The 19,935-nt window shown below is 39.2% G+C and overlaps 2 protein-coding genes across 8 annotated transcripts in view; both read left to right on the forward strand.

Moving 5' to 3' along the window:
• The window catches only part of GRB10 (growth factor receptor bound protein 10), a 127,395-nt gene extending 120,854 nt beyond the window's left edge, over positions 1-6,541 (forward strand). For all 7 annotated transcript variants that reach the window (XM_058180076.1, XM_058180072.1, XM_058180074.1 and 4 more), the window contains one exon: positions 104-6,541. In XM_058180076.1, the coding sequence (XP_058036059.1) occupies positions 104-250 (147 nt within the window). In that variant the 3' untranslated portion in view covers positions 251-6,541. The remainder of the gene's footprint in view (positions 1-103) is intronic.
• Positions 6,542-6,646: 105 nt separating this feature from the next.
• Positions 6,647-11,937, forward strand: LOC131197613 (uncharacterized). Its single transcript, XM_058181886.1, has 2 exons — positions 6,647-9,981; positions 10,497-11,937. The coding sequence occupies exon 2, from the start codon at positions 10,888-10,890 to the stop codon at positions 11,788-11,790; it is 903 nt and encodes a 300-aa protein (XP_058037869.1). The 5' UTR covers positions 6,647-9,981; positions 10,497-10,887; the 3' UTR covers positions 11,791-11,937.
• Positions 11,938-19,935: the final 7,998 nt, after the last annotated feature.

Consider the following 19,935-nt stretch of genomic DNA (forward strand, 5'->3'; position numbering starts at 1 on the left):
ATAGGGGGATAGACATACTGGATGAGATGTTTTAACACTCCTTTTTGAATAATTTGTTTTCTGTCTTTAGCATTTTATTTTTGTTTCATTTTCATTTTTCAAGTGTGAAGATGACGGACAGATATTTTTCAGTCTAGATGATGGCAGCACCAAATTCACTGACCTAATACAACTTGTTGAATTCTATCAATTAAACAAGGGAGTTTTGCCTTGTAAACTCAAACATCACTGCATCCGGGTGGCCTTGTGACCTCTGTACCAGTCCATGCAGATGACTAGTTTGTTCCAAGACTGGAGATGGAAGAGAAGTTTTGTTGAAGAAAGTTGACCTTGGGACATTAAGCCAACTTGTAATTGCTTTTGAGGAACAAAATGTATCATCAAAATTAGGGGACTTGGAAAGGGATGCTTGAGCTGGTGCCAACAGTCCAAGATTTGACTCTTGTCTAAATCCTATGCCTGATTCTGCTGAGTGTCCCAGCAACTGCCCCCCCCTTGCCCAAACTGGGAAAAATTATGTAAAAACACTAAACAAAACTGGAAATTGTCCCTTGGCTTGCCACATAACAGAGTCAGGTTTGTGAAGCAAAATTATTGAAATGAACTCTTGCCCTGGATAAATCTTGACAATTTAAAACTGAGTATTTTCTTCTTTTTATTGCTTGCTTTCTTTATATTCCTCCCTCCCTCCCTCCCTCCTTCTCTCTTTCTCCTTCAATATTTTTGCACTCCTTTTGAAAATTTTATTTAGCCTATATTAGATGATACAGTTTTTAAATTGATGCCTGACTTGGGTGTTCTAAATCATATATTGAGTAATTTGCTTTAGCCTTATAATCTAAAATCAAAAAATAGCTTCTCCATTTTGAAATTAAATGTGGCACCGTTTGTGTTGAAGAAACAACATGGAGAACAATTCTGGGAAGGAAAATATCCCACTAGTGTATGCTTTATAATATAATGGCTGTATGTGTCTGAAAGAGGACTCTGCTTCTATGCACAGATGGTTTGAACTGTTTCAATTGTCCCCCTCCTTCCCAATCTGCTGGAGGTCCTCTTTCTGCACAGCTGCCATGGGAAAATCCACTGTCAGTAGCCAGTTTAGCATTGAATGATAATATATGTATTTGGACTCATTTGGCTTTTTTTTTCTTTTTATGTTTTGATTGGGAGTGAATAGATTGTCATTTATGTAGTATATTTGGTATAAAACAAATCAGTGTTTGCTATTTTTAGCATTATTTCCTTCACTCTTCAGAATGTATGATATAGCTCCATTGCACATATAACACTGCCTAGTCTTCTAGCCATGGTTAGGAATTTAAGAGTGCTCTGTAAGTCTGCATGTTCCTTCCAATTATTTTTTCCTCTGGAAGTGTATTTTTTAATAATCGAAGCACAGTTCTGATTTTATGTTTCTTTGCTTAATGGAAATACTATTGTTGGGGTTACACAAATTATAAATAGAATCAAAAGTGAAAGCAAAGGAGAAGTGTTCATGTAGCATTCTCAATCTTTTCAATTATAGCTAGATATTGAGTCCTCCAGCAGCATGAATATACTTTTCCTAAATGATGACATGATAAATATGATTTTCAGTAAAGTAAATGTGAGAAATGCAGTCTGATTACATGCTGCTGGACTGTGAGTTTGGTCAAAACTGTGGAAATTATCCCTCAAGCACTGCTTCACATTCTCTCCATCTATTTCAGTCTAAGCTGTAAAAGAGAGCAATACATGTGTAGCAATATAATAACTGGATAAATCATTTTCATTTGGAAATTATATGCTCAGTTGTCTCTGCCACAGAAAGACATGCCGTTGACAGTTCAGACAATTTACTTTTTTGGAATTTGTGCACTAAAATTTGCATGCCAGTATCCGTAACAACTAGAGAAACCTTACTCCAAGTCCTAGTTCATCATCCTACTATGAGTCCTGGTTTAGGGTTCCTAAAACCATATACTTAGAATGTTAATTTGTACATAGCTATGCAGAACAAATAATGCTTTGTTTCTCTTGAAAAGCACAGCTTTCTAGCTGTAAATGTGGCAAATAAAATTATATGCCACTAAAGTGAGATATCTGTCAATGTAATGATATTGACTCATGTTTTCTAATTCTGCATAACTATGTGCATGGAGATATACCATGTGAAGAATTTAATAACAATGGAATCAAGGCAATGCTTGTTAATATTTCAGCTTTTCATGTTTACATAGCAACACTTCTTTCATTGATAGCTTGCACTTAAATAAGGTCAATGATTATGATTTTCGTGTTTTGGGGAAGATAGTTAAGTGCATATAGGAAGTGGTTTATGTTTTATGTATCAAGAAATATGTTCCAGCCTATGAATGTTCAGAATTACTTGCGAGTGAAATATTTTCTCTCTTGCTCCAGGAATCTTGAACCTTTATATTGATATTAATTAATATTAATTAATGCATGTGACTAATAGCAATCTGAACAGTTGAAATTGAGTACAGTTATTTATTCACAAGGTAATCATATACTGTTAAGAGTAGCTTAAAACAATATAACCAGCTTGATTTTCCATAGCAGATGAAAAAAAACACTGTATTTTAGTTTACAGAGCAAATCTAATAGGGGTTTTTCCATGAAATTTCTATATATACAGTGAAGAAACTTGATTTTTGTTAGAAATATTTTGATTATTACATTTTACATATTTTGTAAACATCTATAAAGTAATATGAATTGACTTAATATTGCATATTCATAAAATGGATTTAAACTTTTTTTTTCCAAAATACTGATTTTCAAATTTAAATGAAGTTGTTTGAGTTTAGTAGAAACTAAGTTATTTTTCAATATCTTGGCTCCAATTGTTCAGTTTCCCAGCAATAGTTTCATGTTATAAAAATTGCATTTAACTGAATTTGACAATATAAGTTCTTATTATAAATTTGAATGAAGAGAGCAAACTGTTTTGTACTATCTTCAGAATTACTTGAGTACAATCTAACCTGTTTTAAAATTACTAACAGATACAGCTATCTGACAACTTAGGAAATAAGGGTTGAAGGAAATTTGATTTTTTTAAAAAAAAATATTTAAATGACATGAATGTAAAGAGGGATGCTCAGGGTTGTTCTGGAGCCTGTTGATTTTATTTTATTTTTGCCTGTGATTGTTTTGTAAATAAAATATAGCATCTTGTAATATGTTAAGAAGGAAAATGCCAAACCATTTGGTAATTTTTTTTTAAAAAAATAGATAAATTATATTATTTGTGTTTTTTAAAAGTACAGCTTTTTATTTGTTGAATTAATCTTGAAGAAAAATGTGCCTCTATTTTTAGATTGTTTTGTCTTAACTTTTCTGCACTAAGTACCTGACCATTTTGACCAATCAATGCACCTTTCCAGTGGCAAGACTTGCTTAGCATAAACTATATTATCATACCACAAAACTTTATTGTGACTGTAAAATGAAATAAAAGTTATCAGGGAATGCAAAAATTATTAACTTAAGGGACACAACCTCTTATTCAATATGCATTGCTTCATATTGTAAATAGCTTTCCTTTTTTTTTTTTTTTGACTAGTGAACTTAATTGTTATCTTTCAGGTATTTTTGTACAAACGGGACTGGTTATATTTCTTACACTTAAATGTTTAGAAATAAACATTCAAACAATGGTATTCATTTTATACTGTTGGTCAAGTTTCATTTTATTTTCTCAAAGGGGCAAATCTACCCAATGCAATACCAGATGTAGGCAATTGTACTGCCTGTGGACTATTTTTCCATTAACTGGAGCAAATTAGCAATTTACCTGAACATTATATATATGTATTCATTTTATTTATTTTTTAATTAAAAGACTTTCAGAGCAACTGCCATTAAAAAATGTAGAATGTATAAGAAACCATCAATTTAATATTCATATTATGCAACTTTAAATGAACAATGCATTTTGATCAAGATGTAATAAACAAATGCTCATACATTTCATGCAAATACTTCTTCATTATTAAGACCTGCAAAGCCAAAAATAAGTATTTTATCATATGTGGAGAAATAAATAGGGAGTCTTTGTTACAAGAAGAGAATTGATATTATATTCTTAAAGTATTCTTGCTACCATATTTGGATTGTTTGAAATTTAGAACGGAACAGAATAACAGAGTTGGAAGAAGCCTTGGAGGTCTTCTAGTCCACCTCCTATACCATTTCAGACAAATGGTTGTCCAATCTCTTCTTAAAAGCTTCCAGTGTTGGAATATTCACAACTTCTGGAGACAAGTTTGTTCTACTGATTAATTGTTCCAACTTCGGGAAATTTCTCCTTAGTTCTAGGTTGCTTCTCTCCTTGATTAGTTTCCAGTCATTGTTTCTTGTCCTGGGCTCAGGTGCTTTGGAGAATAGCTTGACTCCCTCTTCTTTGTGGCAACCCCTGAGATATCGTAACACTGATATCATGTCACCACTAGTCCTTCTTTTCATTCTAGACATACCAGCAACTGTTCTTTATATGTTTTAGCCTCCAGTCCACTAATCATCTTAAGGTAGCTTCATATTGAGTGTTTATAGCAATTTAGTTCAGATATAATCACTAGGAATATATTTGTAATCCCAATTAAAGGTTGTTCTTCACTTATAATCATTTGTTTAGTGACCGTTCAAAGTTTAAACTGCATTGAAGAAAGTGACTTATGACCATTTTTCACATGATCATTGCCGCATCCCTGTAGTCATATGACCAAAATTTGGATATTTGGCAACTGGCATGTATTTATAACAGTTGCAGTGTTTCAATGTCATGTGATTACCTTTTGTGACCTTCTGACAAAAGTCAACGAGGGAGCCGGATTCACTTAACAACATGTTATTAACAATTACAATGCTTTACTTATTGTTGTTGCAAGAAAGGTTGTAAAATGGGGCAAAACTCACTTAACAACCGTCTTATTTAGCAGTGTAAATTTTGGACTCAGTTTTTATCGTAAGTTGAAGAGTACCTATATATAATCTTGCTTTTTATATTTGTGATAATACCTTGAATTTTAATTTTATTAATTATTCCTGTAGTATGTAGATTAGATCATTGGCAGAAATAATGGTTTTAATTTTAATATTGAATGTAATTTTGTTGGTAAGCGACCAAAAAATGATGATGATGATGATGACAATGATATAACTACCAAGGCAAGATCTGTTCTCCAGAGAAGATGAAAACTAGTGAGTCAATTAAAGATGGAAAACTGTATTCTTGGCCACCAATGATACCTGCATTGCAGTCCAGGAAAACCCCTAACTCCTTTATGAAAGATTAAGAAATGTATGTATTATTTGTCTACGTTGGGTTGAAGTTTACCTTGTTAGTATTCAAGTTTACCCAATAAGCCTTCACATTACCAGCCCAAAATTTATTCAGTCATATTATGTATAAGATGAGGGAACAATGTGTCTTTGCATACTGATAAATTGCAGTATAAACTGTCTGATAGGTTCTCCTAAATGTCAAGAGCAAAGTCATCCTTGGTATCATTTTCTGGAATTGTTAGCAGTTTCCTCTGAAAATAACAAAATAGCAACAATATTTGGAGTAATAAAGCTACATATTTTAGAAGAAACAATTTAGAAGCATACCATGATCAATCAATAAAAAAAACTAGAAAAAAGGAAATGAAACATTTTACCTTTTCTATCTTGGCAGAATTTACAAGTTGCGAAACAAAATATTTGAGAACTTGTAGCAATAGACTTCAATGTACCAAACATTTTGTCAGTCTTCTCAGATTTTACAAGATGAAAGTCCAATGCAGTACTGGATGATGCTATAGTGGTGTCTACCAGGGCTATGGAAATCTTTGAAGGGATGTTTTGCTTCAACAAAGTTTCATGCAAAGGGCTTCCTCAAAGTTGTTTTGTTAGGCCATTCTGAAAGGCTGTTAATATTTTGCATGGTGGGCATGCTACTCACCAAAAATGTTGATGAAATCTGTTGAAGGCATGCTGTTTGCTTTTCTGATAAGGCTCATTAAATGTGACACTCTGCTTTCTCCAGCATGCCCTCAACAAAATCTGAAGAGAGTCCTACTGAATCAGAGTCCTGCATGATAGCCTCATTTGACTTTCAACCAAAACATAAAAGACCAGGAGATGCTTCAAGGCAATATAAAAGGTTTTCTTCAAATAAATTGCAGGGCCTATTTGGTTTTTATAATTTGCCATGCAAATTATATTCCCATCTTTCCCTAATATTACCAAATTATGTGTTCAGGATAGCACACATAAGAATGCTACTCCAAAAACTCAAAATAGTACTTTCTTCAGTTGGTCTCTCAAAAATTTTCCCATTTGTTAAAGAGAACATCTTGGCTACTGATGCTTCCCAGTATCTATGTATTAAACAATGTGTGTTTATATGTACATTGAAGAAAATTTAGTTACATGCCAATGTAAGTGCATTGAGCAACTCTTGAATTATGCCCAGGATCTCTCTATTCGCATTGAGGAGCTCATGTATGTATATTGATATGTGTAATATGAATAAATTTTCTTCAATATTCCTATAATCTATATTGGACTTTCTGTTTTAGCTGATATATTGTAGAATAAGTGAAACAATAGCTTGGCATTATTCTTAGTGTGTTTTAAAATGGAAGAAATATAACTGTTTTGTGGTCTATAGATTATGAGAGGATGAAGGTTCAGTGTTTGACCCATTTCCAATCATTCTGGAATTTAGCATCTTTTCCCTCTCTCAGTAATTGGATAGATGCTTAATCCTAAATAACACTCTCTTTAGTCACTTTTTATTGACATTTGTTATAATATAAAATACAATGAAATGAAAATAAACATTAAAGAAGATGGGGAGGGAGGAAGTGCAGGATTAAAAAAGGAGAAAAAGCTGTTGATTTCCAAATCATTTCTATAAATACACACTATTCAATAGTTAACTAAATTCTACATTTCATTTTTTAAAATTTCTAGCATAAAAACCATAAGCAATTTCCCAATAGAAACAGGCCCAAATAAAATATTAGTTTAAAATAAAAGAATATTTAAAATTAGAAAAGAATAACAGATTAAACAGGCTAAAAGAGCCTCTTTTAGTTTAACAGAGAGAGAGTGTTTTAAGTAATGGAAGACTTGATTTAATGTCTTTCAGAAAAAAAAAACCCAAATGGCTACTTTTTCAGCTGGGAAGTGGCTGTATCCCTGCCTTTCAATTGGATGTTTGAGGCTAATTTAGAGTTGCCTACAACTGCATGTAGGCATCAACACATACCTATCCTGTGAAGCGGTTGAAGGGTAAATAGGTTTTCACATAGCGGTAGACAGGCTGATGAGTATACCTCCCAAATCCCAACAGCCCATTGTATGGAGGTGTGCATTCTGCATGAAGATCGATTGATTTCTTGCTCTATGTTTTGCTGTTCAAATGCCCCCTAGTTGGAATGTTACATTTGCAGAAATATAAATGGAACATCTATCTGTCCTTGAATAACAAGGTGCATATATTCCCTAACATGCGATACCAGAGAAGTCTGCTTAACTCTTCATCCAGCAACTTCAGAGCACTATTCCAGAGTCATTTTATGAACTGCCACTGTCTGGAGGATCTTGTGCGGTGATTTCTATGATTTTAATCCAGGACACTTATATACATTTAGGGAATCTGTTTCCTGTTTGCAAATTGGAAAAGCTTCTAACTTGAAAAGTCTTTTTGAGTTGTTCAGTTGACCATGCTCCATTGAAAGCCCCCTAAATAACACTAAAATCACAATCTCGCATACTGTGGTCACAGATATTGGATTAAATAGCAATAACAATAGCAATTAGGCTTATCTACCATTTTACAGCCCTCTCTAAGCAGTTTACAGTCGGCATATTGCCCCCAACAACTTGGGTCCTCATTTTACCCACCTTGGAAGGATGAAAGGCTGATTCAACCTTGAGCCTGGTGAGATTTGAACTTCCAAATTGCAAGCAGCCGACAATCGGCAGAAGTATCCTGCAGTACTGCATTCTAACCATTGCTCCACCATGGCTTATGAAGTTTTCCTTATATGTTTTAAAGATATTTTATTTGTAATTATACTCTTAGGTTTACAATTACATTTCTAATTGCAAACCTAAGAGTAAATTAGCCTCTTTAAGTGTAGACTGGTAGCAGATTCATAAAAAAATATTTTACATTGGGGCAAAATACCTTTAAGAGCAAGTTGTACATAAAACATTTTAAGATGAACAAGGATGCAGGATAAGAGCTAAGAATGTGTTAACTTCTAGAAGGATGATTGCGATCAATGTTAGAAATTATTGTGATTGAAAGAAGATGCAAAGGAAAGGTTGGTGTGGGTGCTTTTAGGATGGAGAATTGGAAGTTATTGAGGAGGGGGGAAATCCTGAATCGCTCCTGAGAATCAACACCAGCCCTAAATTTTGTAGGCTGCTCCATGAAAAAAAAAAAGAGAATGACTGTTCTTACATTACTTATTCTAGGCTTGCAAGCTAATGACACTTATAACTAGAATAAAATAAATTTCAGAAACTTTACAAAACCGACATGATTGCAGGTTCCCCCCCACTTTTTCTGTTCCTGTTGAGTAAATAAATTCGCTTTCAATTAGTTTTCCAGGCTAATTCTAAGATGGACTCCTTATTTTTATCTCATCAATTCCCAGCGTGCCATTAATTTCCATCTCTAGACTCAGCAATGACATAAGCAGCTTCAGTACCTCTTTGTTTGTTGTCCTTCCATTAGAGAAGGGGTCTCAGCAAAGCTGGCTGAGGAACTCTGGGAGTTGAAGTCCACAAGTCTTAAAGGGACCAAGGTTGGAGACCCCTGCATTAGAGCATAAATTCACATCTGTTTAGCTTGTTTAATTATGCAAGTTTTAACATCTATATAATAATAGCAATTATTATATATAGTTTCTCGAGCAAAAGAGGACATGAATTAAGCTGAGATGAATGATGACAGAAGCGTTTACAAATTGAAAATAACATCCCACGTCCCATATGTATGTCTGGTCAGTGGGTAAATGATCTGGATTTAGGAGATATAGTGAAAGAACCGGTGTCATGGTCAGATCATTTTCTCCTTCGCCTAGACTTTCGGACCGCTGCTCCCCCCGCAGGGAGACGGAGCCGATGCGTTGGTTCCGTCCCAGGCGCCTGATGGACCCGGAGAGGTTCCTGACGGAGCTTGGGCCGTTTCCTGAGGATCTTACCCACGGCACGACTGAAGAACTGGTTGCAGCTTGGGAACGGGCCGCGGCTGGGGCTTTGGACCGTGTCGTGCCTTTGCGGCCTCTGACCCGGCGTAGATCTCAATTGGCTCCCTGGTTCTCAGAGGAGCTGAGAGAGATGAAACGCCGGAGAAGACGCCTAGAGAATATTTGGAGGTCCAGCCGTTCCGAGGCTGATCGGACACTAGTGAGGTCTTTTACTAAGACCTACCTAGTGGCAATGAGGGAGGCGAAACGTTCCTACGTTTCCACCCTCATTGCATCGGCAGATAACCGCCCGGCTGCCCTGTTTCGGGTGACCCGTTCCCTCCTTCAACAGGAGGGATGGGATGACCCCCTACGGGGACGAGCTGAGGAGTTTAACGGTTATCTATACGATAAAATCGTTCAGCTTCGTGATGGCTTGGACCATGATTGCGATGATTCAGCCGAGATGGCAGAGACACGTCTTGTTGAGGTTATTTGGAATGAGTTTGATTCTGTGGCTCTCGAGGACGTGGACAGGTTGCTGGGGAGGTTGCATGCAACTACATGTTTACTGGACCCGTGTCCTTCCTGGTTAGTGCTGGCTGCTCAGGAAGTGACATGAGGCTGGCTCCAGGGGATTATAAATGCTTCTTTGGTTGAAGGGGTTTTCCCCGCCGCCTTGAAAGAGGCGGTGGTGAGACCTCTCCTGAAGAAGCCTTCCCTGGACCCAGCTATTTTGGGAAACTACCGTCCAGTCTCCAACCTTCGCTTTTTAGTGAAGGTGTTGTGTCTTGCCCGCCCTCAGAGCAGCCGGGGCCTTCTTACCTGCTCCCGCACACTGAGGAATGTATGCCTCCCGGTCCCAGTCCTGGCTCCATGCCCACACAAACTGCAGAAGGAGAATCTCCCTGCCCCAGCCCTGACTCCATGCCCAGGCAAACGGAGCAGCTAGACCCCTCCCCCTCCTCCACAGCAGGTGAGCCTGAGGAGGGTTTATTACCAACAGCTGATTGGTGTGACCCTCGCATCAGAAGATTGGAGGCGGAGGCTACAGAGGAAGGAGCAGGCCTTAATGAGTGCTGAGTCATGGTGCCACACCCCATGGCCTATATAAAGGAGCTACTTTCTGGCAGTCTCTGAGTCAGGCAAAAAGTCAAACTTATCTTGCTGAAGTCACTTACTGGTCTCCTGCCTGCTCTGAGGACTTTGCTAGGACTTTGGGCAGAGCTGCAGAGGCACGCCTGATTCGGATTTCCCGGACCCAGCCGTCAGCGGAGGAGTGGGACACGACAGAAGGTTGTAGAGAGTGTGGTTGCATGGCAGCTTCCCCGGCACCTGGAGGAAGCTGTCTATCTAGACCCGTTCCAGTCTGGCTTCCGACCCGGTTACAGCACGGAGACGGCTTTGGTTGCATTGGTGGATGACCTCTGGAGGGCCAGGGACAGGGGTTGTTCCTCTGCCCTGGTCCTATTAGATCTCTCAGCGGCTTTTGATACCATCGACCATGGTATCCTGCTGCGCCGGTTGGAGGGATTGGGATTGGGAGGCACTGTTTATCGGTGGTTCTCCTCCTATCTCTCCAACCGGTCGCAGATGGTGTTGACGGGGGCAGAGGTCGTCCTCGAGGTGCCTCACTTGTGGAGTACCCCAGGGATCGATTCTCTCGCCTACTCTGTTCAACATCTACATGAAGCCGCTGAGTGAGGTCATCAGTGGTTTTGGGGTGAGTTATCATCTGTACGCTGATGATACTCAACTGTACTTTTCCACCCCGGACCACCCCAACGAAGCGGTTGAAGTGCTGTCCCGGTGCCTGGAAGCTGTACGGGTCTGGATGGGGAGAAACAGACTCAAGCTCAATCCCTCCAAGACGGAGTGGCTGTGGATGCCGGCACCCCGGTACAGTCAGCTGCATCCGCAGCTGACTGTTGGGGGCGAGTTAGTGGCCCCAAAGGAGGTGGTTTGCAACTTGGGCGTCCTCCTGGATGGACGGCTGTCCTTTGATGAACATCTGGCGGCCGTCTCCAGGAGGGCCTTTTACCAAGTTCGCTTGGTCCGCCAGTTGCGTCCCTTCCTTGACCGGGATGCCTTATGCACAGTCACTCACGCTCTGGTTACGTCTCGGCTGGATTACTGCAATGCTCTCTACATGGGGCTGCCCTTGAGGTGCACCCGGAGGCTGCAGTTAGTCCAGAATGCAGCTGCGCGAGTAGTAATGGGAGCCGCTCGTGGCTCCCACGTAACACCACTGCTCCGTAGTCTGCACTGGCTTCCTGTGGTCTTTCGGGTGCGCTTCAAGATTCTGGTTACCACCTTTAAAGCGCTCCATGGCTTAGGACCCGGGTACTTACGAGACCGCCTGCTGTTACCCTATGCCTCCCACCGACCCGTACGCTCTCACAGAGAGGGTCTTCTCAGGGTGCCGTCCGCCAAACAATGTCGGCTGGCGGCCCCCAGGAGTAGGGCCTTCTCTGTGGGAGCATCGACGCTCTGGAATGAACTCCCCCCTGGCATACGTCAAGTGCCTGATCTTCGGACCTTCCGTCGTGAGCTAAAAACATATTTATTTATTCAAGCGGGACTGGCATAAATAGTTTGATTTTAAATTGGGGTTTTATTAATATTTTAAATTTTAAATTCATTTTAATTGTCAGCCGTTTAGTAATTGTTATATTTTAATTTTTGTTTTAATTGTATATATCCTGTATTTTATTCTGGCTGTACACCACCCTGAGTCCTTCGGGAGAAGGGCGGTATAAAAATTTAATAAAATAAATAAATAAATAAATAAATAAAAATAAATATCAAATCATTTTGCATATTGTGATTGAAAGGCAGGATTAAAATAAAGAGAAATTGCATGAGCAGGTTGGTAGGATAGCAAAACTGAAGTAGGGTTCAAGTTAACTGGATGATTAAGAATTTTGGAGGTGATATTTATGGACGTGGGGTCTGCATCTTCATCTTTTTAATTGTAAATTACTATTACTATTTTTCTAATATTTTATTGCCTTTCAATATTAATTAGCCGACCTCTAGGCAGGATGGTTGGCAAACAAAGTCTAAGAAATAAATAAAATCAATCAATCCTGCAATGGAAGCTTATTTTTAAACTTAATTTTACTTAACTCCATTGCAGTCAGCACAAGAGAACTGATATTCAAATTTCCAAAGCTGACAATTCAGAATAATTTTAAAAAGTACATAACAAACAAAAAAATAGTACAACTACAATTTGTGTCACAGAAAGTTAATGATTGTTATGTTCGATATGGGTAAGTTGTTATAAAACATAATGGCCTTCCTTCTGATTGGAGCTCTTCAAGTTTGTTATTGAAAAAAACTACCCAATTCTATCCAGTCTAGCTAGAACACTTGAGCATTGTAGGAAAACAGTAAGTAAAATTTAAGCTTATTGCTGTACTGAGATCTGAGTATTATCAATTAACCTTTGTAGTATTTTTTCTGAAAACTTTAATACTACATTGAAATAGATATTGAATGTTGTACTCTGTTTTCAGAACTGTCATGGATGAAGTTTTATTAATTTTTCTAACCATGTGTTGTTTTTAAAATTGTAACTTCTTTATAATAATTATGATATGAGTACCCATATCAATCAATTTTGCAGTTGCAGCTATTATATAAAAACAGATTGCGTTTTAAACAAGAGGGAGACATTCCAAATATCTCTTTGTTTCTGGAGGAGCATTTTGCATTGCTTTCTTACATTTTTAATGTATTTTTATTTATTTATTAGATTTTTTCACTGCCTATTTCACATAAGAGATTCTGGACAGTTTATAATAAAAACATAAGAGATATAAAAGCATAAATACAACAAAGTTAACACAAAGTTAAGAACAAAGCTAAAATTGAGAAATTGCAAGTTAAAACAGGCAGAGGGAGCAACCTCGCATCAACCTTCACTCCCAGGGTTGCCTAACATTCTTCTAGCTATGCCGATTGGCAAAGTCAGTTTTTAACACTCTTTCAGAAAGCTAGAAAAGTGGGGGTTCAACTTGTCTCTAGGAATAAGATGCTCTTAAAGGGCTGGAGAGGTGGCAGAGAAGGATCTATATATGGAGATAAATTTATTCTTATCTTATTAAATTAATAAAATATAAGAAAAATAAAAATATAATACATATTGTAGTTATATATAAAGATATATAGAGAAGTAGAATATAGATTGTCTTCCTTTTTATTATTCAGAATTATGCATTTTAAATTAGCCAAGGGAGCAAAATACTGGATTCACCTCCCAGGGCAATGTGCAATGTTTGCTTAGCTGCAAATGAATAACCAAGAATTAACATGAGCAGCAAAGAGAAGCAGCACTAGCCACTGATATTGCCTCAAGAAATGTGCAGAAACACACTTTTTAAAGATTTGATAAACGGTGTTGGGGGGGGGAGAGAAAGTATGGAAAAAAGTTGATCAACTTCAATGCTATCTAAGGAATATACTGCACTGTCAGACTGTAAATGATGAAAATCAAAGATACAAGGACCTGCTTCAGTGCTTGACTTTATGAATAATAACTTTGATTTTTCCAATCTAATGGAATGTTGGAAATAAATTATGCAAGGGACTTCGAACTCTGTCCTTCTGTTTATCAGCAGGATAATGCTACAAAAGTAGCACAGCACAGTACCAGATGTGATATGGTGGAAAAACTTGTAAAATAAAGTTTGAGTTCTAAAAAAGAGCTGGGAGCTGCGCATGATACACATACACCCACACACAGAGAGTCAAACATGAGGGGGAGCAATCCTCCAGGTATCCCTGTTTACGAAGCAATTAGCAGTTGGAATGTTGGCAATTCTTATATTCTTAAGTCCTGCCTCTTCTGTCACAGGACCTAGAGCTGAGCTGCTATTAAGGAGTTGGAATGAATTCCAGGACTGCATGCTTCCCCTACATTATTATTCTTCCCAGCCCCAAGGATTATTGGAAAAAATACATTAAAGGGGCCAAAACTGAATAAATCAAATACATCCACTTATAATCCTCACGGTATCATTGAGTCTGCATCTAACCTGCTTCTTTTGCAGCTGTTAAACCATTCAGGGGTACAGTATTCTGCTGTGGAGTAGATGAACCCTAGTGCTGATGATCCAAGAGTGGCAGCTGAAACTCTCCATTTAGTTCCACATAATTTGTGGAGTGTGTTGTTCTAAGTACTGATTTTTGCAACCCTATTACCTAGGTGTTTTTTGTAGGAGAGTGTCCAATCTAATGTTATTCCAAGGTACTTTGGATGGGGATCATAGGGGAATAAGTTGTTGTTTAAATAGATGCTTCATATGCTTCAATGCTTCATATGCTAGTTTGCTGTTAAGGTGAAAGCACCTAGTAACTGTTTTGCTGATGCTAGGAGTGAGTCTCCAGGCAGTGAAGAATTTTCCCAAGATTTCAAGGTCTTTGGACAGGAGTCTGTCGGCAGGAGTGTGAAGCTAGTTCACCACCTCATGGTGCACCCTGGGGAGCATGGCAGTGTGAACTAAACAATCCAGCAACTTCTGGCATCCAGACTACTATGTAGACTTTCCTGGCTTTCAAAATAGATGGCAATGAAAGCCCCTGCATCCAGTTAGATGGTGACAAGGTCCAAAAGGCAAATGGCCATTAACTGCTTTTGAATTCTCTTGAGAGTGGTGGCAAATGAGAGAAGCACAAGGACTCAAATTGTCCTTACCCCAGCAAAATGAAAGGAATTATAGCCAGCTTGATAAGGAAGCCTTGGCTATAGTCTCAGGGGTAAAGAAATTCCATGAGTATGTATTTGGTCGTGATTTTGAAATCATCACGGACCATAGACCTTGCTAGGTCTGCTGGCAGGCGATCACCAACGCCCGTGGCACTTTCGCCAAGACTGACCCGATGGACTATCTTCCTGGCAGCATATTCTTACAAATTACTACACCGGCCAGGAAAGGAATTAGGGCATGCAGACGCCCTGAGCAGATGCCCGTTACCAGAGACTATCGAAGACCCCACTCCGGGAATACCAGTCCTACTTATTGACTCTTTGGACTCTGGCCCAGTCACATCCAAAGAGGTGGCTCGGGCTTCGTATAAGGACATTACAATAAGAACTGTGATTGGTTGGGTACAAAGAGGTTGGCCCGCTGCGCCGGGCGAGCGGTTTAAAGAGTTTGTAAAAAAAGTGGGGAACTTTCGGCTCAAGGGGGGTGCCTGCTATGGGGGGATCGAGTGGTGATCCCAGAGAAATTAAGGAAAAAGGTATTGGATCTCCTTCACGAAGGCCACCCAGGGATCGTGAGGATGAAGGGTCTAGCAAGAAGCTATGTGTGGTGGCCCTTAATGGACTCGGAAATTGCTGAAAGGGTAGGGAAATGCCAGGCCTGTCAGGAGTCCAGACCGCTACCCCCAACGGCCCCAATTCGGGAATGGGAGAGACCCCAGGGCCCCTGGTCTAGGATCCATATCGATTTTGCCGGCCCCTTCCACGGCCAAACCTTTCTGGTAGTAGTCGATGCCTACTCCAAATGGCTGGAAATCATTCTCATGAAATCGATGACAGTGGAGGCCGTAATCTCAGTCCTACGGCACCTCTTTGTAACCCACGGATTGCCCGATACGTTAGTCTCCGATAACGGCCCGCAATTCACGGCAACCCAGTTTGAGGGGTACTTGGCAGAGGAGGGCATCCGACATGTCCTCTCGGCACCTTTCCACCCTGCGACGAACGGCCTTGCAGAACGCTTGCTCGAGCGCAAAGAAGCATTGTCCAGAATCAAGCCAGGCGATTGGCAAACAAAATCGATACATTCCTAGCAGTCCAACACAGAACCCCTGTGTCACAACTGGCCGCAGCCCGCAGAGCTATTAATGGGTCGGAAGCTCAGGTGCCCACTAGACCGTTTAAACCCAAACTACACACCAGGCGGTTACAAAGGGCACACGGTAAAACAAGAGGGATGGCATAGGCGACCTAGTGTGGGCACACAACTACAGCGAGGCCCGACCTGGTTAGCAGGAAAATCCTAGAAATAACAGGACCAAAATCATATCTAGTAGAGATAGAGGATGGCCGGGTATGGAGCGCCACATAGACCAAATAAGGAAAGCATAACGGTAAATCAGAATCAGGCGAAACAGGCCCTGACTATTCAATGTTTGAATCACAGCTGACTCAAACCCGGGCAAACGCGGGACTTATCTGAGTTCCAGGAGGTCCAGCGACGCCAACCGGTTCCTCCTGAAAACAGCAGGGCGACTCTGCAAATAATCCAGGGCCGGATGGCCTAGAGGAGGAGCTGAGAGGAACAAGCAGTCCCTCCGGTCAGCTCGACCCACTCCCAGGGAATGAATTGCGCAGGTCTGAAAGAGTCAGGAGACGCCCAGTCTACTTGCGTGATTACGTCGATAAATAAAATGTAAATTTTAAGTAGATAGAGGTAAAGTGCCTTCTGGGAGGGAAGGAGTGTAATGTATCTTTAAAAGTTTTGGCGGGAAAATAGCACGTTGCTGATTGGTTGAAGCCCCCGGCTAAACTGTATTTAAGGAGAGGTTTTTCCCCAGCCCGGTTGCTGGGTTCACCCTATAGTAAAGAGCTGTTGTCACTATCCTGGTCTCCTGCCTCGTTATTGCCCGAATCTAACAGACACCATAACAAAAAGACAGATATCGTATTAACTATGCCCTTGAAAGAGAATTCCCTAGATAAGATAAGCAGATCCAGATAACAGTTTTTAAAAAAAGAGACAGCAGATAAACAGAACTTATTAGAAACAGAACTTATTAACTCATTTTGAGAATTTACAGGAATAAATTATAAAGAGATTGGGAGATCTTGGAAACGTAGAGCAACACATGTAAGAGCTGCATCATTATTTGACTTTATATTTTCTACCCTTATGATGACTGCAACAAAAACCTTTGATATACTGAACACCTCATTAAGATAGCCTGACTACTTGGAGGATAACGACTAGGATAACAGAGTTGGAAGGGACCTTGAAGGTATTCTAGTCCAACCACTGCACAAGTAGGAGACCCTGTATCATTCTGGACAAATGCTTGTCCAATCTCTTCTTAAAAACCTCCAGTGATGGAGCACTCACAGCTTTCAAAAGCCAGCTGTTCCACTGGTTAATTATTCTCACTGTCAGGATTCTAGGCTGCTTCTCTCCTTGATTAGTTTCCATCCATTGCTTCTTGTCCAGCCTTCTGGTGCTTTGGAAAATATTTGACCTCTTCTTTGTGGCAGGACTTCAAATTTTGGAACACTGTTTTGTCACCCTTAATCCCAACAATTTGACCAGTCATTCTGGGTTCCTGCAACCATTCTTCATATGTTTTAATCATCTTTGTTGCTCTTCTCTACATTCTTTCCAGAGACTCAACGTATTTTTAAAATTGTGGCATTGAAACCAATATTCTTAGTGTATAGTCTTACCAAGGCATAATAAAGCACTACTAACACTTCATGTGATCTTGATTCTGACCCTACATTAATACAGTCAAGATTGCTTTGGCTTTTTTGGTGGCTGCTGGCTCATATTTAACTGATTGTCCACTAGGACTCCAAGATATTTGTTTCCAGATGTTCGCAGATCTTTTTTTTTTACTATCTTTTCCAGTATCTTCATAGGTATTGATTTTAGGGTCATTGGTCTGTAGTTTCCTGGATCCATTTTTTCTCTTTTTTGAAGATGGGAACTACATTGGCTCTTTTCCTGTTCCCCGGTGCTCCAGGATCTTTGAAAGACATGGTTCAATGTTCTAAGATGCCACATCGAACTGGCCATGCCTATCCAGCCATGCCTACCTAGCCCTTTTAGGGCAACCATAATGGTGATGTGGCCCTCAATGAAATTGAGTTTGATGCCCTGATGTAGTTATTCTGTAGCCATGGTGGTAGGTTGTTTGATTCTGTTACAGAAGTCATATTTTCTGCAATCTAGATTAAAGCGGTTAACATTAAGTTTAAATCTATTGGTTGCTCTTGTATTATTGCAATTAAAGTTGAAGTAGTCATTAACAGGAAGGACATTACAATAGATAATTCTATGAGTTAAACTTAGGTCTTGTCGAAGGCGACGTCTGTCCAATAAAAGTTTGAATATATTGCCTCTTGGATTTGCTGAGCCCCTCAATATTGCTTTGGCAGATTTGAATACTCTCGTCATTTGGGCCTGAAAAAGTCCAGGTTTTTTTGTTTTTGTTTTCATTTCTATGTATTTTGAGAGCCAGAAAAGTCTACGGTCTGGCTGCCAGTTCATTTAGTTCATTTAGTTCATGATATTGTGATATCCAAGGTGCACTACAAGGAGATGAAGGTATAAAAATATTATAATCTAATATTGCTCATCAGAGAAGACAAACTTGTTACAAGCAACAACACAGACAAGTCAAATTTAAATAATGATTCTATTTTAATATAGCTGTGACAACCAACTCTTACATCAGCTATTCCTCTAAAACAGTGGTCACCAACTAGCGGTCTGTGGACAACTGGTGGTCCGTGAGAAAATTTTGGTGGTCCACAGAAAAATTATTTGCATTTTTATATTGCACTAAATACTATTTATCTTTTTAAAAAATTCATATTAGTGGTTTGCGGGATTTAAAATTATGAATTTAGTGGTCCCTGAGGTCCGAAAGGTTGGTGACTCCTGCTCTAAAATATAGAAAACTGGTTTTCTGTTCACCAAAGCTACCTGAATAGAATCAGAACAGGCCAAGTCAAAGCTCTTTAAGTAGGGAATGGCCAAAAGTTTGCAATGTGACTGTGGTGCACTGGAACAAACTATAACAAGATTTTTCCTCAGGAAATTTCAAAGCATCTCAGATGATCTCACTGCAGTCACACCAGAAGCAATTAGGAAGCACTTAGCTTCCTTAAAATTTGAATTATAACAATATCCCATTGCAATTCTACGGCTTCATGTTATGTTTTTTTATTATGGTTTTATCTTAATATTTTATCTCCTTTATGTCCACATACTATATATATTTATTGCTGATTATATCACTGATTGCATGATGTCTATAAATGCATACACTAATTAAATAAATAAATATTGCTGCCACCTTCCTCAGAGTTGTTGGAAATTAATATCTAATCTACATCTAATTAATAGGTGATCTGGATTACGAATGTTCTAAACCTGTTTCATTATGGACTGAACATAAGATTCCACACACTGCCTAAGTCAGGGGTGTCCAAACTACGGCCCGCGGGCCAACTGCGGCCCGCGGGTCAGTTTTTATTGGCCCGCAGCAAATTCTGGAAGTATAATTTAATATGAAGGAATAATGAAGGGAGGGGGCAGAGGAGGCGGCAAGCGGGAAAGAAAAGTCTTAAGGGACCAAGTTTGGACACCCCTGCCATAGCCACATCCACTCAGTCACATGAGCAGTTAGCCACGCCCACCAGTCACATGACCACCAAGCCACACCCCAAAATAAGCCACGCCCATTCCCCGTGGCCTGGGCCTTTGCTTATTTTTCTGTATTTGGCCCTCACTCAAAAAAGTTTGGACACCCCTGGTGTACAGGATTTAAAATGAATTTGTTTGAGAAGTTTCCAAATGAATTCCATCCCTCCCCAATTATTCTTCATTCTTGATTTGATTGTAGTTCCTTAATTCCAATAACAATTCCTTTTAATAAAATTCATTTATTTAATGTTGGAATTTTTCTCACAAATCTTGGAAATTCTAAACATATTCTGTTTATGCCAACATTCAAGAATGCTTTG

This window comes from Ahaetulla prasina, chromosome 4 (assembly GCF_028640845.1).
Source record: "Ahaetulla prasina isolate Xishuangbanna chromosome 4, ASM2864084v1, whole genome shotgun sequence".
NCBI classification, from domain to species: domain Eukaryota; kingdom Metazoa; phylum Chordata; class Lepidosauria; order Squamata; family Colubridae; genus Ahaetulla; species Ahaetulla prasina.